The sequence below is a fragment of the Dermacentor andersoni genome, chromosome 3 (assembly GCF_023375885.2).
Source record: "Dermacentor andersoni chromosome 3, qqDerAnde1_hic_scaffold, whole genome shotgun sequence".
Taxonomy (NCBI): Eukaryota; Metazoa; Arthropoda; class Arachnida; order Ixodida; family Ixodidae; genus Dermacentor; species Dermacentor andersoni.
In genome coordinates this window covers 77,519,504-77,534,461 of record NC_092816.1, presented here as the reverse complement: position 1 = coordinate 77,534,461, position 14,958 = coordinate 77,519,504, and the positions used below count along the sequence as shown (strand labels likewise).

At 46.6% G+C, this 14,958-nt stretch overlaps 2 protein-coding genes across 3 annotated transcripts in view; one reads left to right on the top strand and one right to left on the bottom strand.

Annotated features, from left to right (window-relative positions):
* The window catches only part of LOC126544673 (uncharacterized), a 44,758-nt gene that overhangs the window by 19,674 nt on the left and 10,126 nt on the right, over window positions 1-14,958 (bottom strand). For both annotated transcript variants that reach the window (XM_050192141.3, XM_055061622.2), the window contains exon 5: window positions 12,939-13,043. In XM_050192141.3, coding sequence (XP_050048098.3) covers window positions 12,939-13,043 — 105 coding nt within the window. The remainder of the gene's footprint in view (window positions 1-12,938; window positions 13,044-14,958) is intronic.
* The window catches only part of LOC126544652 (E3 ubiquitin-protein ligase MIB2-like), a 285,660-nt gene continuing 275,312 nt past the window's right edge, over window positions 4,611-14,958 (top strand). The window contains exon 1 of the mRNA XM_072287224.1: window positions 4,611-4,634. The gene's annotated coding sequence lies outside the window, so the exon portion shown is untranslated. The remainder of the gene's footprint in view (window positions 4,635-14,958) is intronic.

The window sequence follows — 14,958 nt, the reverse complement described above, 5'->3', positions numbered from 1 at the left end:
GTTCGATACCACATATTCTTTAACATTGTCTTATAATTGCATGTACTAATTTTCACACATCTTAAGCCCTTGCATAGCACACTTCTCGTCTATCTATTTCATAGGCCAAATAATTGTACACTTTGTCCTTTCGTGTCGTATGAAAAGCAGCATCCTTTAGAGTCGGATAAAACTTCAGAAGACAGGAGAGGCCCCGCCCAGATGACCAAAGCGCAGCAGTCGATTGCCTCCATGTCTAAAGAAATAGTCCCTTTCCAACGAGGAGGTATTAGTCTGTCTGGCGGCACGATGTCAGTCTAGAGTGCGTGCCCATTGGTGCAGGCTTGTGTTCACCTGCCTTAAAGTGCAGATTCCGCAGCCTCCTAAAGTTGTATACGACTAGAGAAACATGTAATGCCTTGCACCAGTTGCATAGACTTCTGCAACTTGATAGCACACAATGATCAGGAGCAGAAATCTATAAAGGCATCCAAGCAAAGCTGGCTGGCCACACTTCCATTATGAGGGGCTGTAAAAAGGTCTCGCCAAATATTCCCATGACATCCTTGAAAAAGAGGCGGTGTTTGGCACTTCTTTAGAATCAAAAACAGATTACAGTGAATGTTCTGTAGCACATCAAAACAAACTGAACTTGGTTATCTGCACAGCATGTAATGGAAGGTTGTGCTTCACATAGGAAACAAACTGCTCTGTCCAGTACAATTTTGAGGCCGGTATGGCACCTATTGTGTCAACAGTGTAAATATACAAATTACACTTTTCACAGGCCATTGATTTTACCATTATTTTTGTATGATGATTCTTTCAATCAGTGCTTGTATTACATGAGCAGGTGGATGAGAAAGCAAAGCTTTGTTTGCAAACCTTCCGACTTCCATAATTGTGTGGCAAGGCACTGGCATATTGTCGAATAGCTCACACTTCCTCGGTCCTGCACCAAAGAAGCCCAATGCTCTATTTGAACTTGGATCGCACAACAATTCAATGGCACACGAAGAAGAGTAACACATACAGCAGAGCATTCTGCTGTCTGTATTTCTCTTTGTGTCCCGTCGAATTGTTGTGCAATTCAATTTCAAGCTTCTACACCAATACACCCAGTCTTCAACCTCACCAATGCTCTAGTTATTAGGTCACAATGGCGCACATCTTTGAAATACCCCAACACAAATTAGCTCTCCAAAAAATCACAAGTGTTAAATTTTGCAGCACAGGTGTATGTATGCACGTGCCGTATTTTTTACCACTAAACTCACACGAATCAAAGGGGCAAGCATTAACCAGCCTTGCTGCTGCCGTTACCATTACCATCATGACACCAACGGAAAGACAGTGCCACGTTTCAGTAAAGGGAGTGCCGGAGGGAAAGGTGTGACAGAGAGGGCTTACAATAAATATAACAGTGACGAGACATGTTCAATGCCAATATATGCTGCATGTCGCTCATCCTACTTTGGCATTGTGGCAAGTGTTTACTCATTTGAGCATATCACATTTTGTGTAATCATTGCTCTAAAGCTGTACAAACGGTCTATATGCTCTGCAATATTTATTTTTATCATGGTGGGTTAAAGACCCACTTTTCATTGGCATCTGCACCACATTTCTCCCGATATGTAATTTTGCCTTGGTGCTTCATGACATCTTCACGTACAGAGAGTTCTGCAGAGCATTGGAAGTGCATTGTTCTACTGCTTAAGAATTAGAGCCCCATTATGAGACGACAATATATGATTTATCAATCCAGAATAACGCCGCCCCCCCCCCTCCAAAAAAAAGAAGATGCATTGACCCTCTGGCACATGCATCGACAGTGAACAGAGCAAACACTCTGAAGTATTTTCTTCATGCAAGCCAACACACCAAGATTCTTAATGCATTTTCATTTCGCCACAAATGCAAAGGTACAACCGGCTTGGCGCAACATCCACATCTCGCGCTGCAACAAATTGTGCAATGCCTCGCTGTTTCATAGTGCGGCCGATAGATTACGCATGACCAAAGTTCAGCATTGTGCATTCTAAGTTACTTCACCAATGAAGAACCCCAAGTTCTTTATGAAATTAGCATTCATAGGGTACTTCACACAATTTGTGATATCCATTTATCTATTTATACTTAATTAACCTCTTTCCCATGAAAGTGAGCCATTTGGAAGGCACCCTGACAGACAAGTAGAACAACCGGACAAAAGTCATCAACCAGCGAAAAAGTCAGTATCATAAGCAGCCGCATGTGAGATGTCGCTAACACAAAATTTCAGTCGGCTACACAGAAGTGACAAATTTGGCAGTATGGCGCGTCTAAATATTGCTTCAATGTTAATCACAGTAACGCTGACATTGAAGGCGAATTCATTCCTACGTACGTTCCGTCGACACACCCGACTACGTTCGTAATGTTCCCACGAAGTAGGAAGCATTCTTTTATATATGCCCGCTCAGCCGCAGTATTCGGGAAAGCTAGCCACCGCTTACGCGCTGCCGCATCGATAAGCGCGTCAGACATATCTCTGACACAGTGGCTCACAGTAGTTTGATGGCGTCCAATGTAACGCTCGGCGCCGACGCTTCCCTGAAAAGTCCCAGTCCCGTAGAAACAGAGGGCACAGAGGACTCGCTCTACGACGGTGAGCGAATGAAGCCCGCCACGCTGTCTCCGCAGACGAGAGCCTTCGCCTAGCACGTCACACAGCAAGCGCACTGATGTCTTCGTCAGGCGAAAATGACGCTGAAACTTTCCGTCGGTCATGTAGGTGAACGGGTCCGGACGGTCATACTGACGCTTGCTGCCGCTGGATGCATTGACACAGGCTGCTGCTGCCGCCGCCATGTTCCCGAGTTGAACTCGGAGGGGGTTTCGCGATGTACGAGTTTAGCACGAGTTCGCCTTTCAATCAAAACCAGAGGTCACGCCCCACGCGAGGCATGTAACTCTTATGCGCGCACCCACTACAGTTGGGCCACGCCCAACTTATCTTCCGGCAACAGCGACGCGGTGTCGAGCTGAGAGGCATCAACAATCTTGACCGCCGACATAAAGCACGCACAACGCACTGTCATCGGTGATGTACTGAGCACCACTATCAAAAACAAAGCGTTGACTGTCGCTGGCTTATGCATACATCTTCTCGGGCTCAGATGGCCCCACAACACGGTTTCATTGCCTGCATTGTGGCGCGTAGCGCACAGTAAATTGTCGGCACGTCACTGTAGCTGCTTGCAAGGCGTCGATGCGCCGAGGGGGACGACGATGCTGAGGAGTGCTTATCGCAGCAGTCGTATGAGATGGCTGCTCTGCCATCGGTGATGAAACGGAGCCACAGCGTCGTAAACACGATCAGCGTGCGAGAATCGCTCGTCTTCTAGACCCAGTGTAATGGCATTTCTTCATCACAAGCACTGCGCACTCAACAGTTCCAACACCTCTCTCCGTTCGAAGTCTGATTTCATAACTGCACACAAGAGCCCTCACCTGCCAAATGCGATTGCTGCGGTGTCGTTACGATATCCATCTGCGATCGCTGCTTGCTCCAGCAGAGATAATCCGCAAGCACCTTCGACTGCACAACACACTCATATACAGCGTACGTACATGCGCTCAGAGGCACCTTCACTGGGCAAGCGATGACAAGCGATGAATTGTGTCGCTGGGAAGCACGCACTTTTCGCAATGTATCGCAGAGGCTTCGTGCACAAAGATAAACTGATACATTTTCACTGAACTGCGTCACTACGGGCTCTAAAATAACATACCGCCATTTTGCAACGACCGCCGTTGTGTCGTTTTTAGTTGCTAAAGCGGGGGCCTTAATAGCCTAGTGAAGCGCCTGCGATGAACAGCCGTACCGCGGCGCTGCGTTTCTATTCCCCTAATAGAGAAAGAGTGGCCATGACCCTCCATGGATCATGACTGACTTTATTGAGAATGGTACTGCAGCGCCCCTAGGCAACTTATCACTGTATGAACGCCCTCGTGTGTGTGACCCTCTTCAATGTATATGCTTCTAAGCTTTCGCCTCACTGTCGCCACTCGCGGCAAGAAGTGCAAAATGTAATAATTTGCTCGATCTCCGTTTGTCATCACCAATTTCTAGCACTGAACACAAAAAAACAGATACTTAAAGCAATAAAAATGTTCGTTATTTTATTTGTTGTACTTAAACGTATTCGTTTGAGTGAAAGTGTGGGTGCAAGAATGCGCCGTATGTACCCTGTTCGCATTCGAAGGAGGAAAGAATGATAGTGCACGAAAGAGGAGGCACGCCCTAGACGCGCCCGGGAAAGGCGTGGCAAGCGGTTCACGGCAAGTGTGCAGACAGACAGCGGGACAGTCACGGTATTGCTAAGTTGCGATAATCCGCTGATAACAATACGCGGCGCTGGCGCGTTTCGTTGTGCAGCCTTCTGCGCTTGAAACGTGGAAGCAGCGTTCCGCGCAGGGTGCGCTCACGTTGTCATACGCGGCTTTTTGTCTACATATTTTTTTGCCTGTAGCTTTTGCGCGTTCTGCGCTATCTCCGTTCACTGACTGCCGTCGGGCAAACTCGGGTAAAACTCGTGTGAACGAGAAACTCGGCGCATCCTGCATAGCACCCCAGGACTGTCAACTGAACTTGCCATCACTGCCAACAGGTGCGTCCGTTTTGCACACAGTTTTAAATTCCGATCATTTCTTGGCGAACATTTGTCACTTTGATAGTATCTATCTAGCCGCCTACTACTTGGTGCTCTCATGGTCGTTTCGTTCACTTGGTATGTGCCAAAGTTAACATAGTATGACAACCGTGTATGATGAACATAAATGATCGGTCGTGGCATGAATATCATGATGTATGTGTCATGTAGGTCATGAAACAGACGCCTATGTCTTGGTGCTCTCATGGTTCTTTCGTTATCTTGGTGTGTACCAAAATTGGCATAATATGACGATAGTGTATGACGAACATAAATGATAGGTCATGACATGCGTATCATGTAGGTTAGGAAACATCCGCCTACGTCTTTGTGCACTCACGGTGGTTTCGTTAACTTGGTAGACTCGCCGCACACTGCTTCGCATAACACCGATTCCCACAGGACGTGGGATCTGCCTGCATTTAAGGGGAGGCCTTACAGAGTGGAACATTTTCGAGACGCTCTTACGCGACTGTCTCTCATGACGGAAGTGGTTGCGCTGGGTGCATATCGAATGAACCATCTGTGGGCGGTGACTTTCAAGGACGAAGAAGGAAAAACATTCTCGCTGCAGACGCCAACCCGTGTGACCGAGGCGTCTGTGTCAAGCTCTAGTTGCTTCTTCACGGTTTACCTGGCGACGGCGTTCGCACTACTTTGTCGCCTTTTGAAAATGTGACTGAAATCACCAGGAACAAGTGGAGGGTGCAAGGATGCTTTGACAAAGGGTCAAGCACCCGTTCTCTGACATTGAAACTGAAGGTGGGCGTCACCACCGAGGACTTGTCCCACCAGCTGCGAGTAGCGGAAAATGTTGCGCTCGAGCATGTCCCGGGCTGAGTTCCCCCCTGCCTCCGGTACCGTGGCATCGGGCACATACAACGCGAGTGCAGTTTACCACGCTGTGGGCTTTGTCGTCGTTACGGCCACAATTGGATCCAGTGCGTCCGTACCTATGCCGCAGTGACAGGCCCGGAATTGAAGGAAGATGTCACAGATCGCCTGATGGACGTGGTAGACGCAGTGGAAGCCACTGGTAAAGGGAAAAATGTCCACTCCTCGATCCTAACGCCCCTGAAGAAGGCAACGTCTGTTGATGAAGACAAGTCATTTGATGGCTAGAAAGACGCGTGGGATGACAAGGCAGAACCAAATAACTCGATAGAGATCGAGGTAAAAGAGGCCAATGAAACTTGCACCTCAGCAGAAGTGACGACCGGAGAACAGCACGACACTGACGACACCGTGATGTCAACGTCAAGTAGTGCGCCTGCTAAGAAGCTTCATGAGGAGGCAGGTGAGTAGGAGGATAAGGGATCAAGAGACATGTATTGACGAGTCTCCACCGAAGGCTACCCCGGGACGCCGACCGGCGTTCAAGCCCAAGCCCGGCGTTCCAGCCAAACGCCGCACTGCAACCCGACGCGTCCGCTAACACGCAGGCTTTCTGAGGAGAACAGGCTTGTTGCAGAGGCCTTGGGACTGGGGTTTGTGGGCAGGATGTGCGTCGACCGTCGTCATTGGGCTTACAGACAACCATGGTCCGCCTGACTAGATCGCCGAGTCAACGAAGCAGATGTGAGACGGACTATGTGCGGTAATGTGCTTTGTGCTATGTGCTATGTGCTTTTCTTTAAATGACAGCTAACCTTTCGAGTTGTCTTTGTGTCGCGACGTTGAACGTGCCTGGACTAAGCGGGCGTAGAAGCCAATGCCAAGTTAAGCGTATTCTTCTTGAATTGACTTATTGGATTTTCAAGAAAGAAAAAATTGGCAGTGGCTTAGCTCGGCTATGCCAGGATATACGTAGCGAAAGCTAAGGCATAGCATGGTTAGCCTTGGTTAATCTTGATTGCAAGTCCAGGTTAGTCTGGTTTCTAGCTATGTTGCGGCGTTTAGCCAGTCGCTCGGCGCGCTGTTCGTCTGTTTTCTAGGCGATTAGTTTCCTCTTCATCTCGTTCCGATGTCGATTCCAGGCTTCCTCCTGCTTATCAGAATTGTAGCCGTCCATACTGCCGCCTCAACTGTGGTTGCGGCGCACGCGAGCTGTCCTTTCCCATCCTCTACGTGTTATCAGGCATGCGACGCAGCTGGCGAAGCGAGCGGAGGCGAAGGCAACGATGAGGAACGCGGTGTGACGAGGAACGCGGTGTGACGTCATGTGCCTCCTCGGAGCACGGCCATGGCGAAATAGCAAGTTCGCGGCCAGTAAAGGTTTCGCTTTAAAAATGGCGATGGATGAGTACACGGAGCAAATGGTTAACGTTGTCTGCCCCAGATATACCGTATGTGTATGTCACGCGGCGGGTGGGTCTGGGGGCTGCCTTATTTTTTTGCGTAGCAGCATTGATGTAGTTGAAGTGGTCAAGTCATCTGTGGATGGTAGAATGGTCCTCTGTGATTTTACTTTTTCAGAGATGCCTTGGAGGGCAATATGTGTGTATGCTCCGAACGTAGCACAGGAATGGGAAGTCTTTTTCGGTTATGTTCAGCAGTACTTGAATTGTGAAAAGCATGTCATCTTACTGGGTGATTTTAATTGTGTTTGCTTTCCAGAAGATAAATCTAAGTTGACTAGTGTTTGTGATAAAAGTGCGTTGCTTTTGTGTTCGATTGTAAGGCAACAAGAGCTTGAAGACATAGGTTATCTGTTGTCAAGCGAAAACCATACCATGTATACGCACTATCAAGGTCAGTGTCATGACAGGCTAGACGGAATTTATGCTCAGTTAACCTTTGCGCCGCTATTTTCAAGTTATCAAGTGTTACATGTTAGTTTTAGCGATCATTGCCTCGTTATGTCAACCATAGGAAAAAAAAACATCAATATTCAGCTGGGACTTATGGAAGCTAAATGATAAGCTTTTGTAAGACGATATTTTCCAAATGGCAGCGCAAGAAAAGCTTGAAAATTTGCTCAGCACAACTACGTCAGCATTCTTGATTGCAGAATGGGAACTCTTGAAAAAAGAAGTTAAATTCACCGCAATTGAAAGAGCATGCGTAGTCCAGTAATAAAAAAAAGGACCTGAAAAGAATTACATCTTAGGTTAAAATACATGCTCTGCGTAGAAAGCTCCTCGCCTGGATTACTTTCGACAGAAATCAAAGAACTAAAGTCTGACGTTGAAGTCATGAATGAAGAAAAGTACAGGGGTGCGGTGTTAAGGGCACTGGCCGTGAGTTTATGGATGGGAGAGACGCCTATCAAGCGAGCAATAAGCGACGAAAAGAAACACATGGTTTCCGGAGAAATAACCGAAATTAGGTATCAAGGGGAAGTCACTAATAATGCTGAAATGATAGAGCAGGCATTGGAGTCTTATTATGAAAGTTTGATGGGGAAAAAGACAGGCGATATCGAAAGTTTTACAACTGACTTCTTGCCATTAATGCCAACATAATCAGACGAGGTCTGTGAAGCACTCGACAGACCAAAAAGCCTGTCGTAAGTTGAGGATGCGATTGACTAACTTAGCTCCGTATTCAGAAATGCATCTTAACTTGAAGCCCAGGCTTGACTTGATTTAAATGAGCCTGTCGTGAACGCACTGAAAGAAACGCAATTGCGTCTTGGGTGCGTTCGCACCAGGCATCATTTATATTATGTCAAGCATGAGCTTCAAGTTAAGATGCATTTCTGAATACGGGGTTTAGTGCCCACTAACCCGGCAAGTCGCCGGGGCCTGCTGGTCTTGGAGGGGCTTTCTACAAGAGCTTTAAAAGTGATATAACTGTAGCATTACACCGCATGATAAGGGATATGTACGACAATAAGGCTGCGCCTCCTTGTTTTCGGACATCGCAAGTTATTTTAATTGCTAAAGCGAAAGACCGTTCGAGGCTTTTGGCGGTGGAAGCCTATAGACCAATAAGCGTGACAAATACGGACTATAATGTTTACGCTAAAGTACTGGTGCGACGATTGCAGGCTGTTATAAAAGAACTTGTGGGCCCCCATCACACATGCGACATTAAAGGCAGGTCAATCTTTTCGAATATACGCACTGCAAGGGCCATACGGGAATGTTGTGATGAAAGAGAGAACAGGGTCACTATGATACAAATTGACCTTGAAAATACTTTTGATAGAGTCGTCCATGATATTCTTCCGTTTAGAACATGTTAAAGCGGGTGCAGTGATAATAGATGAGTAAGAATGGTGTACAAAGATTCAGCTCCAAAGTTAGTAATTAATAGGAAATTAGGCGCCAGTATAAAAGTGGATTCATCAGTAAAATAACGATGCTGTTTGTCGCCTCTTTTGTTTGCCTTGTATTTAGAGCCGTTATGTTTGAAAATAATTAATAGCCAATCTATTCTTGGATTTATCTATGCAGGAATTGAGACTAGAGTTTTGGCTTATGCGGATGACATGGCAATTTTCTTGCTGTGATACAGAGAATGTGGATAAAAGTATGAAAGAGGTTGTTTTTTTTTGCGCCACAACTGGAAGTGTTGTCAGCTGGACTAAGTGCCTAGGTTTATGGCACGGCAGCTGGCCACAGGCACCCGAGTATTTTTGTAACATAAACTGAAGCGTTACCCCTGGAAAATATCGCGTGGTGTCATTGGAACTTTATCGTGACAGCGCAGAGTATTGGTTCGAATAAATAAAAAAGTTAAAGATCAGACATAAAATTGGAGCGGGCATAATTTTTCAATGTTTTCAAGAGCTAGTGTTTGCAATTTGTTTTTAACTACAAAAGTGTATTATGTACTACAAGTGGTATGCATGACAAGAATTTAGGTGCAGAAATTTCATAGTGTGTTTGCGGCGTATATATGGGGAACTAGCAGGTGTAACTTGTTTCATTCTGTGAAGAATGGGGGACTAGGGCTAACACACTTGTTTATAAAACAGATTGTTAGTAGCTTCCTTTTCTGAAGGGACCAAAGTGGTATATTACTGCGTATTGTTATTCAAGTGACATTAAGTTGTCCCTTGCCCGAGTGGGTTGTCTTATCGACAAATGAACGAACTCGAACACCATTTCGTTTTCTGAGGGAAGTTATGTCCTTTTCTTTACTGAAAACACATTTTTCGAATGAATTTTTGTCTTCTGTGACGCGTAAGAAACTCTATTGTGATCTGGTTGTAGTTTTCTTGACGCTTCCTGTGTATCGAACGATGTATAACTTAGGACCTCAACGCAATGTGCTGAAACGCATAGATGAAATGCCGGTTAGATCTTCAGCGAAACCCCTTTTTCTTCAATTGCATTCTGGCACTATTTGTGATGCCATGACTACAAAGCAAGGGCTTCTTTTTCCGTAGTGTGTTAACTGCATCATATGTAAGAAACCTGAACCTATTGAGCACATCTTCTTGGATTGCCATGACTCCGTTTTCTTGCAGGATGTTCTCAAGCGAACTCTGAAGAAAGAACTGCCGATAAACCCTTTCGATATTCGGTTCTTACCCTGTCCAAACGCAGGGGGAGTGCCGGCTCACATGATAATGCTTTTGTATATGAACGGCGTGTGGAATACGCGCATCGATGCCAGGAATGGCCGCGTATAGATGAAAGGTCTGCGAGGCCACACCTAAGTGAAAGTCTTAGGTACACGCGTGATGCCCTCAAGCTGATGATTGAACCGCCAGAGTGATTTCAGGAGCTTGATAGTTTGGTGTCTGTGAGACCCTCTTTGAAGACTTTTTAAATCAGTACAGTCTATCCAAATGATGCAGTATTATTGTTCAGCACTAAGTGACCTGCTTTGTAGGTGTTTACGGGGTGTTGTAATGAAGGTTATAACGTAAAGAAAGCGTCCATGGCGTAAAAGGTTTCTGTGTCGGGCTTCCGTGCTAGAGGTCCTGCGTTCGAATCCTGCCCGCGGATAAAGTTAATAATGCATATTTAGTTACTTATTACACAGTGATTTGTTGAAAATGACGAATTTACAAAAGTCGAAGAGACGTTTAAAGCCAGAAGGGCAAAGTTCAGGCAAATCCATGTACATTCCATAATTCCCATGACGGCTGAACCGCCCCGACTGCAGCTCTCGTAGACACGAGCGCAAGCGTTTCGTCTAGCAATCGGTGTGTGAAACTATGTATTGGGTGGTTTTTTTAGCTTTCCTACCGCTACGACAGGTGTCAGCACATGCCTTACTGGTTTGCTTTGCCTCCTCATAGAGGGCGCGGGGGTCTCAAGGCACGTACATTGAAGAATGTGTGGGAGGGTAGACATATAACAGCTCCGCTGTAATAAACTAAGCCACAAGAAAGTCCTAAACCACAAAGCGCGATTCGCATGGTTGCAGAGCGCTCGCAGCACCAGAGTTTCGCGTAGCAACTTTTGTTTAAAAATCCACGAGCAGTATTTGCTCCCACGTGACTAACGACAGCTTTTGGAGGCTCCTTTCTTCTTTACTATGAGAGCGATGCAGCAAACGAGGAAAGGCCAGCATGAGATCGTTAAGACAGTTAATGACGCACGTACGTTCTTGTCATGGCTATCAAACGAAACATCAAACAGTGATTAAATGATAATCGCTGTAGGTACTGGTAGGCTTCGGTCACTAGTGAATATGATTCACTATTTCACTGCTATTGCCGTAGCCTCCAATCGAACACTTGCTCATCCACACCAATCGAACGCCCATGAAATTAGCAATTAACTGCATAACACAGCTAACTGAGAGGCTCGAGTCTCTAGTGATCACAAGTGAAATACAACGAACAAGTGAAATACAACGCCCAGTTCAGTGTTACAGCTTTCTTACACACAATGACGTCATGCGATATCACATGCCATAAACGAATGTCTCACTATAGCTACTAGGAACTCGTAGGCTTAAGTCGCTAGTGAATATTGTAACCTATTTTTACTGTCGCAGTGGTAGCTTTCATTAGTAAACGATGTCATTGGTATCAATCAAGCTGCTGTAAAATAAACACTTTTTTGTTACGATTGCCAGCTGATAATGCCGAGTCATTAGTTACCACTTGTTCTCTATCTTAAGAACATGACCACGCAATTTGCGTTTGTGAGCTCTCAGTGTTCCCAAATCGTGCGAAGGACGGTATAGCGTTTACTGCACTCGCGATATTTGCCACGTTCTTAGCCTAGGTATATACTAGGGACGGGTTTGCTTTGTGTATGACGTAATACCTTGCGAATACTACTAATCGCTTCAGATGCTGATCATACGTATTAGATAAGATATTGACCCATGTGCTTACTTATCCCTCTGGGACGGCATTTCACCCACTAACACTTAAAGTTATTGATCAGCAAAAGGCATGCGCCTGCATGATTTGGAACTTACTCGAGTGTTATCGTTGACTCCATCTGCAGTGTATGGTCTCACGGAACTTTGTGTAATCAGGTTTAACGTGCAACACGAATTGTGTACTACGTACTTTCCGGAAGGCACGCGAGCACTGGTGATTACGCTGGAACGTTCGACGAATCACGTAAAAAAAAAAAAAAAAAAAAGCCGACGCGCTTGACCCGCAGATGATATTTTCGACGTTCGCCCGCTGGTGCTCGCCGCTATCATAGTGGTTTGAATGTCCCCTTGCTTTTAGGGGCACAGGTTCGTCCAGCAAAGAGTTAGTTATGTGATACACAGTTTTAGCTACTGTCTTCGTCGCTACTACGTGACAATATGAAGGGCCTGCAAAATCGTGGAATAGTTGAAAAAAATAAAAAAAGGAAATACATCGTGGCATCTGGAGATGCATACTGAACAACACACGCACGCGTATGAGGGACCTTTCTCAGTGCGCGGACCCACTAGGCCCTAAGGGAACCCATTGAGCTTTCTTGAAAATTTACAAGAGGGAACTCTGATGCTATAGTGTACGTCTATGGAAGCTGCAGCCACGATGATTCAGTCAGCAAAAATAATACAAAGGATGGTTAGTTAATGAATTTGCTTCATCCTTTGGACATTAACCACCATTAGGACTTCGCGCATTGATAACATTCAACAAAATCTTTCGTTACAAATGCAAGAATTCGCAGTGATTGTGCAAGTGCGCGAAGTGTTATTGTCTTCATGTGTCTACAATATACGCAATATATAGCACGAAGATTTGACACCCGCTATTCACCTGGTTGCAGAGCGATCGCAGCGCCAGAGTTCTGCCCAGTAACATGTTTGTAGAAAACCACGAGTGAGGCGTGGCCTCCGAAATCACAACGAGCCGGCGCGATCTTGGAGGCCACGAGTGAAGCCATAAAGCGAAGTTTTTTTTTTCATCTATAGGGACTACAATGTTCAGCACACTCTATACGCCGGTGCACTCACTGGGCGTGCAGGCTTCCGTAGTAGACGCAGACGGAGGAGAGCGCCGACGCAGCCAGCGACACCGGTAGCGTGATCAGCGTCCAGCTCCAGAAGGACAGCGATGAGCTGCGTGTGGGAACGGCCGCAAGAGGTGTAACGTGATTGATTGATCGATCGGTGCATAGAAATAGGTTGGACGCATCGCTCTAGTGCTACGAGAAGTGCAGTACAGCGGGGAGCTATAGCACGATTGAGTGACAACAGTATGATTACAATACAATGTCAAAGAATGATTAACGTCGATGGAAGGACGAAGGCATGATGGCAACGGGATATGTTGCTGAAGTGATGGCAAAAACGACAGCGTGATACGGCATGAGAACGACTGTATGACGAGGATGGCGTAATGACGACTGAATGACGAGAGTCGGATGACAAAGCTGGAATGACGACGATGCACTGAACACGGCGGCATCAGGACCTCGAACACATACCTAGTGACATATGCTATTTGCATCACTGGGTCGGAGTAGAAGGCGTCATGACGACAGCATGACGACAGTTAGATCATGAAGCCGCAATGACGACGATGGAGGACCACAACATCATCACTATGATGGAGTGACAGCGAATGCAAGATGACGATGGCATGACGGCGAGGCCATGACGAGTGCCGGATGACAAAGATGCAATGACGGCAATGGCTACGACTACGACGGCGCCACAACCACGACCCCATACCTACTGGCCCAAGCTATTAGATAACTTGGCCGACTGGGTCGGAGTAAAAGGCGTGACGTCGACGGCATGGCGAGAGTAAGATCACGAGGCTACATTGACGACAATGAAACGTTCACGACGGCAACACGACCAGAAACACGTACCGGCCTAGGCAGGTGGACAGTTGGGTTGGCGTGAGAGATTAGATCAATCGATCGATTGATAGATAGATATAGTCGGGTACAGCTTTAGAATAAAGAGGGCGTTTACAGGTACTCTTCCGAGGCGGATGCACACGAGCATCCACCAATGGCTGCGCACTCTGGACTAACGTCATGAGCCGGACAGCCGGTCACCTCGCCGACGGAGAAGATGGCCGCCCGCCCTTCGAACTGGGCCAAGTGGCGTCAGCTGTGTGCGTCAGCCCCTCGTCAGAGTGGATTCCCGAACTGTTTGTGATGGCCTATGATGTCGGAAATATTACTGCGAGCTTACGATGCACCATTTGTGCTGCGTGAGTTTATTGTGAGCCGTGATCCCGCGAAGAAATATTGCAGCGAACATCGCTGACGCTGCGCTACGCTTTGCCTGAAAACAGGATCCAGCGTCGACACACCGCTACAAACACACATCCTGCGTGTTTGTTCCACGTTGTTTTATTTCCCTCCCGAGTGAAGTTGCGACGAGGAAAGTTTGCCAATGTCGGTGCCTACTGTTAGCGGCGGCTGTGTTCGTGCACTGTGTCGCTGCGTTTTTCGTCGGACGGGGTGAAGTGATGGAGCAAAACCATTCTCAGGAGAAATGAGGAAAGCGTGCGCGCATGAAACAGACCTATGAGTGTCTCAACAGAAAATATTTGCAAAAGAAGCCTGCAATGCAAAGATTTCTTGCCTTCAACTCAGCGTGAACGATCGTTGTCAGCACTGAGATAGTTGAGCGTGTAGCGGCGGTGTTCGAGCGTCGTGTAGCACTATCGATTGATTGCTTTTCACCAGTGCTCACTGCACGCGCGTGCTGTAGAATGCTTGCTGTGACATAATCACGCATAAGGCGTGCTGCTAGCGCTCGATATGCTTTCTCACAGCACAGTTCCACAAGTGACTTTTGTCACCTGCAATGAAGCTAAAGAGCAGACGACGGGCAGCGCTGTAGAAGGCATGGGGTTATTTTTCTCTCGCGATCCGCCATGTGCTGTATGGCACATGAGAGCTTTACTAAACCCGTCATCAAAATACAAAAGCCTTTATTTATACCGAGAATTGCACGTTTCAGAAGCGCGACTTTTTGAGCGGGACTATTTTAGTTGCGGAGGCATTCGGCT